Source organism: Grammomys surdaster, unplaced genomic scaffold (assembly GCF_004785775.1).
Source record: "Grammomys surdaster isolate TR1022 unplaced genomic scaffold, NIH_TR_1.0 270, whole genome shotgun sequence".
NCBI lineage: Eukaryota > Metazoa > Chordata > Mammalia > Rodentia > Muridae > Grammomys > Grammomys surdaster.
In genome coordinates, this window is record NW_021604711.1 from 1,279,463 (window position 1) to 1,292,358 (window position 12,896).

Here is a 12,896-nt window from a genome sequence, read left to right on the forward strand (position 1 = left end):
GATATCCACCCCTGGGATATCCACCCCTGGGACATCCACCCCTGAGATATCCACCCCTGGAGGCTCTTTTTTTTTTCTTTAGAAAACAAGGAGGAAAGGGGATCTGAGAGAGAGGGGAGGGGACTGGACCGAGAGGCGTGGAGAAAGGGGAAGTTGCAGGCAGGATGTAATCTATGAGAGAAGAATAAAGTAAATCAGAGGGTCCGGAGAGATGGCTTAGCAGCTAAGAGCACTGGCTGCTCTTCCAGAGGATCTGGGTTCAGTTCCCAGCACCCACATGGCGGCTCACACCTGTCTGCATCTCCAGTTCAAGGGAATCTGATACCCTCACACCAGTGCACATAGAATAAAATTAAATAAAAAAAATACCATACAGACTTGTCTCCAACCTTATCTTAATTGAGGGTCCTTCCTCCCGAATGACTTTAGCTTGTGTTAAGTTGACATAGAGCTATCCAGTACTCTGGGCTCCTGTGAAGGAACATACAAAGTGACCTAAATTCCATTTCAATTTTGGCTCAGTACACAGAAGAAGAAAAAAGAATGAATGAAAGAAAGGAAGGAAGGAAGAAAGAAAGAAAGACAAAATAACCCAAACTGCTGACTCATGTAGGGACTTCATCATTCATTTCTAGAGGAATCTGTTCGTTTTTATGTTCGCAATAACAGTACTTAAGATTTCCACTTCTCTATATCTGTGGGTCTTTGCTATTTTCTGCCATCTTTGCTGTGGGGGGAGGGGTGCTGCTGATGGTCAGCCTGTTAAGTGCTTGCTGATAACTCACTGTGGGTGTTTGTTTATACATTTGGTTTTGGAGACAGGTTCTCACATGGCCAGTTTGGTTCCTTCCCTCTCAAGCTGTGGTCTTCCCTGACACCCCGTACCCTGCTGGAGAACCAGCACCCTTGTCTCCCGTTCTGTGTGAGAGGCAGTGGCTGTTACACAGTGCACACACCAACTTTCTTGCCTGTTCTCCAGGGTGGACAAGGGAGTGCTTCCAGGAGTGGAGCTCCTACACGCGCCTGGCCATCCCCAGTATGTTCATGGTGTGCATCGAGTGGTGGACCTTCGAGATTGGGACCTTCCTTGCAGGTCTGTCTGTACCAGGGGAACCTGCATCTAGTCTGGGCAGCCACAGCTCAGAGGCTTCCCAGAAGTGGAAGCTTCTTTGGGGTACTCGTAGGGGCTTGCAGGCATGAACCTGCAGCCAGCCATCAGCGCATGCGCGAGCATGGCTCTCACTCTGCTATGTCCTCCTGTGTTCTGTGAACAAGGAAAGGGAGGCTCATGGGATGGGATGACAAAGTCCCCAGCCCAGCTGTCCTGACTCTCTGACCACCCTGTTCGGTCACTGGATTTGCCAGGCTTCCCACTGAGTTTAGCGGTGTGTCAGCTGTGACCCGTGTTTCTGCCAGACCTGTACTTATTTTGGTCTTGTTTCTGGTAATGTTTATAGCTCAGACAGCAGCAGTGACCTACTGTGGGCACTGCCTCCTTCAGTTGTCCCAAAAGCTAGTCCTGTTCCCCTTTGTACCACTTGACTCCGAGACCCCTGCCACCCAGGAACCTCACCTTACCCGACTTTGGTCCTCACGGTGTTTACCCTAATGGAGCAGGGGTTTGTAAAGTGAGCACCTCACTTACCATGCCCAAGAGTCTTGGCAACTTGCCAGGAAGAAATGCCTAGGGTTTTTGCTTCTGGGCTCTTCTTGGCTTCTCTTAAATGAAAATATGGACTAGAAGCTGGAGACAAAGTAGTACAGTTGCAGACACACACACACACACACACACACACACAGAGAGAGAGAGAGAGAGAGAGAGAGAGAGAGAGAGAGAGAGAGAGAGATCTATATATAAATATATATGTGTTCTAGTTTCATAAAGAAAATGGTTCCTCCGGTCACCTGTCTGACTTGTATTGTCTGAGTTGCTGTTTCAGGCCTTGTTAATGTGACAGAACTGGGAGCCCAGGCTGTCATCTATGAACTAGCTTCTGTCGCCTACATGGTAAGAACATGAGGACACTTTGTACCTTTTTTGTATAAAACTCATGGACCATTGTCATTACATTTAACAGAGGTAAGGAGAAGGAGGAAGGGGGACCTGGTTCTGACCATATTGTCTCCCATGGTGTGGCATGGGCTCCTCACCTAATTCTCTGTGCTTCAAATTTTGTGCATACAACTGAGAGGAAACTGTAGCTACCCATTGCAAGTGAAGACTGAACAAGGCCCTGTGCATCAGACAGCAGAAAGTCTGGCGGATTCAGTTAACCAGTGTGAAGTTGCTGCTGGGCCTGGGTTTCCAGTGTGAGGGATCAGATCCTCTCCTCCTCTGGCCTGTGGTCTGGTCAGGAGATAGAACAAGAGACATGAGTATCTCAGAATCTCACCTGTGTATTACAAGCTAGTAAAAAAGCAAACAGGGACCAGACATGGTGGTATATGCCTTTAATCCCAGCACTTGGGAGACAGAGGCAGGCAGATCTCTGTGAGTTCAAGGCCAGCCTGGTCTACAAATGGAATCCAGGACAGACAGGGCTGTTACACAGAGAAATCTTGTCTCAAAACATTAAAAAAAAAAAAAAGGCAAAACAAGGTCTAAAATGCACCAAACCTTTTAAATGGGGTAGCTGGAAGTATTTTTCTGTTTCCTAGTTTAAGCTGACTGACTGAATGAGAGCAGCTAGCCTGGGGAGCCCAGGGTTAGCAGCCCACTTTGGAACCTGGACAGAGTCTCTGTGCAGAGATACTACTTGGTGCTGATGCAGGGGTTGCTAAGAGAAAGGGTGGAGGGAGGGTGAAGCAGCAGGTGAGGGACTAGGAGGCTACTGAGGAAGGGAGAAGAGGATGGGGGCAGGGGTGGGGAAGGGGATGGGGAGGGGACAGGGTGGGGAAGGGGATGGGGAGGGGACAGGGAGGGGAAGGGGGAGGCAGAGTGTGGCTGCAGAATGCAAAATGAGAATCAGATCAGCACAGGCTCCAGGTACTACAAGGTACTCTGGTTGCCTGTTTCATAAAGATCACAGAGGCCATCTGGGCAAAAGGATTATGATCCATTTTGGATACCTCCACCCCTTTTTAATCATAAAAATGAGGGCAGGAGTGTGTATAGTTCAGCTGATAGAACCCTTATCACACCTGAAGCCCTGGGATCAATTGTCAGCATCAGACAGAGTGCGGGCTACATGAGTTCTTGCCTCAATAATAAATAAATATAGAAGTGATAAAAAGGAAGTGGTCGCTCATCTTGGAATACAGAAGAAGACTGTCTAAGAGCAGGCCTGGTATGCAGAAGGCAGGACTAGGACTCTGAGCCACAAGCCCAGAGGAAAACAGGACAGAAGGAAGAAGACCAAGAGAAGCATGTAGAGGGAGCTAGGAGAGAAGGATGGGACAGTGGAGGTGGCGAGGCTGCTGGCTGTGGCTCTGGGTCACAGGAGACCTCTGGAATGAGGGCTCTGGATCAAAGGACTGACTGTAGGAAGGGGAGGAGGGGGAGCTGAGGAGACATGCTTCCTGAGGCCCAGTTGTCACAGAGGGGAAGAACACAGCGCATCAAAAGTCAGGCAGGTGGCTGCACTTGTAATCCCCGAGGCAGGGAGGTGGGGACAATGATGAGCTTTAGGTCCCAATAAGAGACCCCTAAGCAAGGTGGGCAGCTCTCAAGGATGCGTGTCTGAGGTTGACCTCTGGCTTCTCCCTGTGTGTGTGCACAATACAAGCCCCTCCTTGAACTAAATAACCAATAATGTCTTTCCACCTACCATCTGTCAATTGCTTTTAGTTAACATGTAGGCTTCCGTTCCTTTTTTTTTTTTTAAACTGTGACTATAACTGCTAATTCCCAGGTGCCCTTTGGCTTTGGTGTGGCTGCCAGTGTCCGAGTGGGCAATGCTCTGGGGGCAGGGAATGCTGACCAGGCCCGGTGCTCCTGTACCACTGTTCTTCTGTGTGCTGGTGAGCAGCACCCCTCAAGTCCGTACTCAATTTAGTGTAATGTCTGAGTCTGTGCTTCCACAACACAATATCTGAGATGGGTAGATTCATTAAGAACAAAGTTTATTGCTTGCAGCATTTAGGGCTGGAAAGCCCAAGATCAAGGTACCGCCAGGTCTGGCTATCTGGTGAAATCTGCTCTCAGCTTCCAAGATCTGCTCAATGTTACGTTGCTTTGAAGGGAGGAACAGGGTGAATTCATGTGGTAAGAGAGCAGGAAGTGGAAAAGGGGAACCAACTGCTTTTCAGAAAACACCTGTCCCAAGCCTGGCCAAAAAGCCCTCGTGATTCAGTCACCTTGGGAATGAAATTTCACCCTGAGTATTAGACAAAAACATGTAATGACAATGTAAGCCTCATGTTCCCAAGGGTCCAGCTCTAGATAACAGGCTCCCTTAGAAGGAATGGAGAACAGCAGGTCTTAGCTGGGTTTTTCATAGACAGTAAAAAAGATCGAGTATTTACACTGTAACACTGATTTTGAGACAGAGTCTCACCATGTTGCCCAGGCTGGTTGTGAATGCCCAGGTCACAAGGTTAAGTATCATCCTTCGGCCCCAATTTCCCACACAGCTGGGACTGCAGGTGCATGGTGTCCCTGAGCCCAGCTGCATTCTTACATTTCTTGACTAACTGACACAAATCTCCCCTGAGAAGCATTGTCATGTTCTGGAGAACTGTTGCTTCCTGTGACTCCTTCTGTGTTTCCCAGGTGTCTGTGCGCTCCTGGTGGGAATTCTGCTCGCAGCCTTGAAGGATGTGGTTGCCTACGTCTTCACCAACGACAAGTAGGTGGTCATCCAGAAACTGTCTTTGCTCTGATGCTTTCGTTCCTGCATGCTTCTGTTTGTGAGGGAGCATTGCCCTCCACGCCACACGAAAGCCTGTAGCACAGCCAAGAGGAGAGGTAGGCACAGAGGAGAAACAAGTTTGAATGGTGCAAACCCATCCAAATCCACCCCACTCTTCCAGTACCCATGCCACTCATCAGGTCTGAGTGGAGTTTTGCTCTGAGAAACAGAAGACAGCACTTAGGTTAGTCTCATCCCCCACAGGCACGTCATGGGCCAGCACGTCATGGGCCAGGGCAGTTTGTGGTGGCCAACTCTTCATTTGAGGCCATGTTTGCAAAAATCACAGACTCAATCTTCACTTTTATTGCATTTTCTGTAACAACAATTACATAATTATTTAAGTATAAGAACTTGTCTGTTGAACAACATGGACCATTATCAGGCCTAGTGGCCCAGACCTGCCTATAATAACCTGCAGTTATTCAGTCAACAGGGACAGGAAGGTAAGTTCAAGGCCAACTTGGACAACTTAGTGAGACTCTGTCTCAAAATAATTAATTTTTTTTAAAAGAAGAAAATATCCTCATAGTGTCAGAAATTCTATTTATTAATAAAATTTGAATTAGTATGATTTTTATCATATACTTAATTTGCAAAAAAATGTAAAGTATGCATGCCTTGTGATTTTAAAATGTAGTGGTGTGTGTATGTATGTATGTATGTATGTATGTATGTATGTATGTATGTATGTATAGAGGTCAGCATACAACTTATGGAGTTGTCTTAGTCAGGGTTTGTATTCCTGCACAAAACATCATGACCAAGGAGCAAGTTAGGGAGGAAAGGGTTTATTCAGCTTACACTTCCACATGGCTGTTCATCACCAAAGGAAGTCAGGACAGGAACTCACACAGCGCAGGAACTTGGACACAGGAGCGGATGTTGAGGCCATGGAGGAGTGCTGCATACTGGCTTGCTCAGCTTGCTTTCCTATAGAACCCAGGACTACCAGCCCAGGATGGCGCCACCCGCAATGGGCCCTTCCACGCTTGTTCACTAACTGAGAAAATGTCTTACAGCCGGATCTCATGGAAGCATTTCCTCAAGAGCAGCTCCTTTCTCTGTGATAACTCCAGCTTGTGTCAAGTTGGCACAAAACGAGGCAGTACAGGAGTTGATTCTCTCTTTTCATGCGAATCCTGGGGGTAGAACTCAGGCCATCGGGCTCAGCCGACAGCACCGTTGCCAGCTGAGCCATCTTGCTGACCCAGATGTATTTAAGTCACTGACTACTGTCCTTCTCCTGTAACAGGGACATAATTTCCCTCGTGAGTCAAGTGATGCCCATTTTCGCTCCCTTCCATCTCTTCGATGCACTTGCTGTGAGTATGCAGCGATTTTCACTCTGGTGTGTGTGGAAAATGTTCCAAGCTTGTTTATCTGAAAATCGAATGTGTGTGATCTGATGTTTGGAGTGAAGGTCAAGGGTCCTCCTGGTCCTCCCCCTCCTCTCTACACCGAATGCCTTCAGTGATGTGGTGACCCAATGGCTTGGTGGCTGCTGTACACTTCCAGGCCAGTGATGATGAGCTAACACTGACCACCAGAGAGTCTCTTCCTGGGCCTGTCTTCTGTGGACCTGTGGGTGTTTTAAGACCCTTTAGGCTACACTCCAGAACCATCCTTGGAGGCTTATTCTCAGTATGTACAATTATTCTCTGTGGCCTCACCCCCAGGTCATTGTCATTTGGCTTCTATCCCTGTGGGCTTTCCTCCACTTTCTCCACATCACCCTGAAGACGGGGTGGTGAGCATGATAGTGATGAGAGCGATGACAGAGACACCCACCCTCTGTGGGTGGTCTCCAGTTACTCCCACACTTTCCTGCTGAGGTGTCATCATTGACGCCTTTAACTTTTCAGACAATATGTGACTTTGTAAAACAACTGTAAGCAGTTGAGATAGTCAGAAATTTAAATAATGTCACCTGTCTGTTGCTGTGACAGAATCTTCAACCAAAAGCAAGTTGGGGAGGAAAGGGTTTATTTGACTTACATATCCCAAATCACAGTCCTTTTAAAGAAGCCAAGGCAGGAGCTTCAGGTAGAAACCTGGAGGTAGGAACTGAAGTAGAGACTATGGAGAAGCACTGCTTACTGCCTTGCTCTCTTCCCATGGTCCTGCCTATACAACCAGGGACCACCTTCCTGGGGTTGACGCTGCCCATGGTGGGCTGGTCCCTCCCACATCAGTCACTGATCAAGAAAATGTCCTAATAGACATGCCCACAGGCCAATGTGATAGAGTCGATTCCTCAGTTGAGGTTCTCTCTTTCTAGACGACTCTAGATAGTGTCAAGTTCACAGCGTCCAGCCCATGACCTGACAGTTCTTCAACAACAGCTGCTGTGTACTTTTCTCAACGGTTTTTGAAACAGGACGTTTCCCTTCATCCTGTCTGTGGTGTCTGCTTTGGGGACAGCTTGGTCTATGGGGCAGCAACACTGTGCTCTGAACTCGATGTGATGAGCAGGTGCCTGACTGCAGTGCTGCTGTCGGTTTCCTCCCTGCAGGGCACCTGTGGCGGGGTCCTGAGAGGTACAGGAAAACAGAAAATAGGTGCTGTCCTGAACGCCATTGGTTACTACGGGCTTGGTTTTCCTATCGGAGTGTCACTGATGTTTGCTGCGAAACTTGGGATAATAGGTATGTGTTTGATCCCTTAGCGATCCACCCCAGATCTCACTGTTGCAGGAAAATAAATCACTTGAGATGTAAAGCAGTTGACTGGAAAGTTGTTCTGAGGCATCCCTGCATGGAGCCTGCTGCAGCTGCAGTGAGCACTCGTGGGACTGTGGAATTACTGGTTTCCATGACTTCATGGCGCTCCTAGTGTTTCTCCACTAAAGGGCACAATGGATTTGGGGTTGCAGTGTGCATGTGTGCATATGGCTTAAGTCGTGTTTAAGAAGTGTCTGTGGAAGGCTGGTGAGGTGGCTTAGTGGGTAAAAGTGCCTGCCATGAACTCATCACTTTGATCAGTCCCTGGAATCCACTGTCAAAGGAGAGAACCAACTCCTAAAAGTTGTCCTCTGACCTCAAAGCATGTGTATCCACACTCTTACACACGCATTATACACCCATATACAGTTACACACACACACAATAATATATATATGTGCACAAGCATACACATAACCATACATACATAATCACACACATAAGCACCTGCATACTCATACATGCACAATCATGTACACACACTCACATACACACATAATCATATACACACAATCATACATGCACACAGTCCTATATACACCACTGTGTGTACACATATTCATAAACATACAACCAGACAGACACAACTATATATACACATGGTTACATGCACAATCATATGTAACCATACACACAAATAAATTAAAAATGTTAAAAACTGACTGTGGAATCTGTTTCATTGAATCTTTTTAACAAAAATGTCTGCAGATTTGACAAATGCTCCTTTTAGTGTAATATTTAACCTTAGATGAAATATTGAAGGGGGGATATTGTCTTCCTCATAATCATCTTGACTATGATATACTAATTGAACTGCGAGATTTTTATATTACTGTTTTATGTGAATTTTGTGATTCACTGTGGTTTTATTTAAGGTGGTTTTGGTTGGGTGTGCATGCTTGAGCTACTGGCCAGGTGAATGTTCTACCATGGAGACATACTCTCAGCCCTTGTCAGAGATAATAGTAATATTATTTACATACATTGCTTACTTCATGAGATCGGTTCAATTTTTTTGGTACACCCCAATGCAAGCTATGTAAGATAAGAATTATTTATTTTTGTAGAATTCTTCCATGAAGCTGTTTCTTAGAAATGTTTTATTGAGGTTCAAAATCTGTAGAATTGTGCAAAGTAATTTAAAAGTTTTATATGTGTTATATATATTCATGTTTTCATTTGCTATATATTTCTTTTAGTAACAATACATTTTATTTCATATTAAAAATAGTGCAGTTGGATCTGGGGATGCCGACCACGCACGACACCCTGGGCTATGTCCTCAGAACTGTTCTTAAAAGTCTAGTTAGAGAACTTCAAGACAGCGATGATACGTATGGAAATCACTCTTCCCGTTCTGTGTCCAACCAGCACATTTTTATCATGTAACAAATGGTATTCCCCCTCCCATTTCTCTGCAAAGCATGAAATTACAGCTGGCAGAGGAGATGTGCTATGTGCTACCTCTGAGCTTCGTCTTTGGGAGTAGGCATTGAATGGCTCCTGCTTACAAAGCACAGGGTGAGGATCACCCAACACATATGCACCACTAACACGTTCTTGAACAGTTCCTAGGAACGGAATCATGACATTTAAGGACATACACTATCGTGCCGTCTACATCTCATCCATAAGGATCACTCTAGCTTTTGCTTAATGTTTTTACAGGAGCAAATGCGAGAATCAATTTCAGCAAACTGCTGACAAATGAATTGGGAGACTTAGTCCCGACTTCAGTGCACCCCAACTCTGCACAGCTTGCTCTGCAGTGACTGCTGTAACTCCAGCTCTAGAGTGATTTAGCACCCTCTTCTGTCCTCTTCGGGCATTGCACTTACATTCAAGCAAGCCACTGATGCACATAAAAACATCTTTAATCGTTTCTTCTTATACCTATTTTTTCATGGAGCTCTTAGGGTCTCAATATTTTTTAAGGTTTATTTATTTAGTATGTGTGTACCTGAATATATGTGTGTGCAGTGCCTGTGGATGCCAGAAGAGGGCATTGAATCTTTGGAACTGGAGTTATAGACAGTTGTGAACCACCATGTGGGTACTGGGAACCAAACCTGGGTCTTCTGCAAGAACAGGAAGTGCTCTTAACCCCTGAGCCATCTGTGTATTCCCCAAGTTTCTATATTTTCATGTAACAGTTAGAGGAATGTCTTCCAAGCAAGCTGCTACTTCTCTGTAATTCCCCTTTCCTTCCTTCCTTCCTTCCTTTTTTTTTTTTTTTGACACTTTCACTCTATCCCAGACTGGCTTGGAACTTACTGTGACTCTCAGGGTCACCTTGAACCATTATCTTCCTGCTTTAGCCTCCTGAATGCTAGGATTGTAAGTATGAGCCACCATGCCTGGCTTCAAAGCAAGCTTTTGAAAATACCAGGTCTCACACTTATCCATGTGTACAGCAGTCTGAAACCCTTTCATGCGTCCCCATTACCATGGGTAAATAGTGACTCCTGTTTCCTCCTATGGCTTTCGTGTCCTCCACCACCTTCTCCTACCTTGTCATTTCCTACGTGGTCTCTCTGTGGGGCTCCCACACTGGCGTCTTCCTGCAGCAGGCTCCTCCTGCCTCCGTCTGTACTGCTGGCCTGGACCTTCCCCAGGCTGGTTCCTCACCCGCTGCTGCTCTCACCTCAGAAGACACCTGGCCACTCACTCAGAGTCCACTGCAGGTTTTCACCAGCGACCAGAGAGTGTCTGTCACATCCCTACCGCTCCTGACATTTCCTGTTTGGTTCCTTGCTTGTCATCTCGTCCCTTTAGTGTTTCTGATAGATCACAGGCAGACTTCAGTCTTCTCTGCTCCATGTTTATCTGAAATTTTTGAGAAGTTAATTTAACTGAAATTTTGCTCCATGGATCCTGAGTTATTAAGAAAGAATTTTAATGATCATGGGAACGGAACTGATTTCCGATGCTCGTTTTGTGTCTGCAGGCCTCTGGGCTGGACTGATAGTCTGTGTCTTCTTCCAAGCCCTTTCCTATTTAATCTACATCCTGAAGACAAACTGGAACAGAGTGGCAGAGCAGGTAACAAGCTTCATGTCTCTGTAAAATGCATCGATACTTGATCCGTCACTGATAAGGCATCTTCCAGGATGAAATGGTAAATAGAGTCCCATCAGTTTTGAGGCAGTGCATTGTGAACCACCCTAACTATTCAGAAGGTGAAAGGAGACAGGAAGATAGTTTCTCTTAATTAGAGTTGACCAGTGTCTTCTGACCACAGGATTCAGCTTAAAACAAAGAAAGCAGGAATCGTCTTCAAAATGCTTTCGTGTTTCTGTAAAATAGTTTCCTGTTTATGCTAATTAGCTTTTTTTTTTAAGACTTCAATTAAAAATATATTTGGTTGTGTTCTTACAAAGAAGTAACGTGTTGAGTATTTGTGATTTGTGGGACATGTGGGCCGGGGTGGTGACCCACATGAGCATGTGAGCAGAGATTGAGAGCTCATCTCGTTGTGGTGAGGCCTAATGTAAGACAGGTTGGCGGGCAAGAGGAAGGACTCTTGACAGGAGGTGAGCTCAGGAGTTTGGGCCAGCACCCTTTCCTTTTCTGATCCCCCTGGCTCTGCCTAATGGTGATGGATTGTGTGTTTTTTCAGTTCATGTTGACCTGTTGAGGGAATAGAATAAACGGAATATGGACTAGGGGCTTGGTGGTTAAGAGAACTGACTGCTCTTCTAGAGAATCCCTGTTTGGTTCGCAGCACCTGCATGGTAGCTCACAACTGCCAGTTGTAATACCAGTTCCAGGGGATCCAGTGCCATCTTCTGGCCTCCATGGGTACTGCATGCACATGGCCCTCAGACATACTTGCAGGCAAAACATCCATATACATAAATTTTAATAAAGGATGTTGACTTGGTCAGTAAACTAGCTTTTAGATGGTGATGTCATTTATCTTTAGATCTTGGTCCTTTTGTTTGTGTTTGGAGACAGGAAAGGCATAAGTGCAAGCATGTTAAACCCCCAGTTTTTCCATTAATGCTGCCAACGGGGCATTGGGACAAGAGCAGCCATTTTCTGGTATTGTCTCTTAGCATGTCATGTGACATTTTCATGGCCAGGGAAGGCTGTTTCTGAGATTATAGACTTTCAGCACTAGACTTGAGTTGAAGTTTAAACATAAAGATATGCTTTGGCTTGACTTACACTTCGTTTACTCATGTAGCCTTGTTTTTAGGCACAAGTTCGAGCTGGGTTAAAAAGCAACAAAGAGATGATACCCACCCCAGCAGGTAATGGACCCCCTATCTTTACAGTTCTATTTCTGTTTTATAAAGTCTGAAACTCAGTTTGGCCAGAGAGGTTGAGTTCACAAGCTCCTGCTCTTGTAGTAATAAAAATGTTCTCAGCCATAATTTGTCAGATCAACTCTGAACTCTCCTGTTAAAATGTGTTTTTAATATAAAATTTTTCACGTAAAAAATGCTGATGATTGAGGGTCATTTTTTAATACCACAGTGACAAAGTGAGTGTCCCAACTGCTTTCTTCAAACAGATCTGCCCATCTTGGAAAGAGAAGTTACCGACAGAGGAGTGATTTTGCCTGATATCATCAGACCAGAGAGCCAGACCGGCCAGCTGGTAGTAGAAGAAACCAGCCAGTGCACAGTGCCCACCGTTGGGGAGGTCTTGACGGGGAGACAGCTGATTGTCTATCGTGGAATGGCTCTGACCGTTTGTATTGCTGTCCTCATTGTAGGGATTGTAGTACGAGTTTTCAATGACAGTGGCTAAGATAGGACTGTCCCTAGTCTGTGGACTGGTGATGTCTGTGTGCCATGTCCTGCATGTGGCTGTGAGCTTGTCACTCTCTCAGCTGTGGGTAGAAAAGCTGCCAGTGAGCGCGTCCCTAGCTGTGCTGTGACACTGCCCCATTATACTGCTGGTCATGAAAGGAGCAGCAGATGTGCCTAGTGTGTGCAAGGCCCTTGTTTGATGTTCAGCACTAGGGTGGGGGGATGGGACAATGAACAGATGAATAAATAAATGGCTATCCAGATTTTGGGGAGGGGTGCAGGGGATGCAACCCGAGGGCCTCAGCACACCCTAGGCGAATACTCTAACACTGAGCACTCCCAGACCCCAGACGCTCTGCTGGTAAGAATGCTTTTCTCCATTGACTTTATCATGGTTTCCAAATCCGTCAGCTTGATTTTCCCTCCTGCAAACGTGCTTCACTCTCCCGAGCATCCTCTGCTGCTTCGTTCTCGCGATGAGTGAACATCAGGTACCTGTTCTAGCTCTGTCTGGGAACTGTGCCACAGAAAGCATTTGTAAAATAAATACTTACAACCTAAAA

The 12,896-nt window shown here is 45.9% G+C and overlaps 1 protein-coding gene across 1 annotated transcript in view; it reads left to right on the top strand.

Moving 5' to 3' along the window:
- LOC114628641 (multidrug and toxin extrusion protein 2) overlaps nt 1-12,896 on the top strand; it is a 37,551-nt gene extending 24,655 nt beyond the window's left edge. The window contains exons 9-17 of the mRNA XM_028776562.1: nt 980-1,093; nt 1,941-2,008; nt 3,852-3,960; nt 4,712-4,787; nt 6,106-6,175; nt 7,366-7,498; nt 10,521-10,615; nt 11,775-11,829; nt 12,093-12,896. Of these exons, the coding sequence (XP_028632395.1) occupies nt 980-1,093; nt 1,941-2,008; nt 3,852-3,960; nt 4,712-4,787; nt 6,106-6,175; nt 7,366-7,498; nt 10,521-10,615; nt 11,775-11,829; nt 12,093-12,331 (959 nt within the window). The 3' untranslated portion in view covers nt 12,332-12,896. The remainder of the gene's footprint in view (nt 1-979; nt 1,094-1,940; nt 2,009-3,851; nt 3,961-4,711; nt 4,788-6,105; nt 6,176-7,365; nt 7,499-10,520; nt 10,616-11,774; nt 11,830-12,092) is intronic.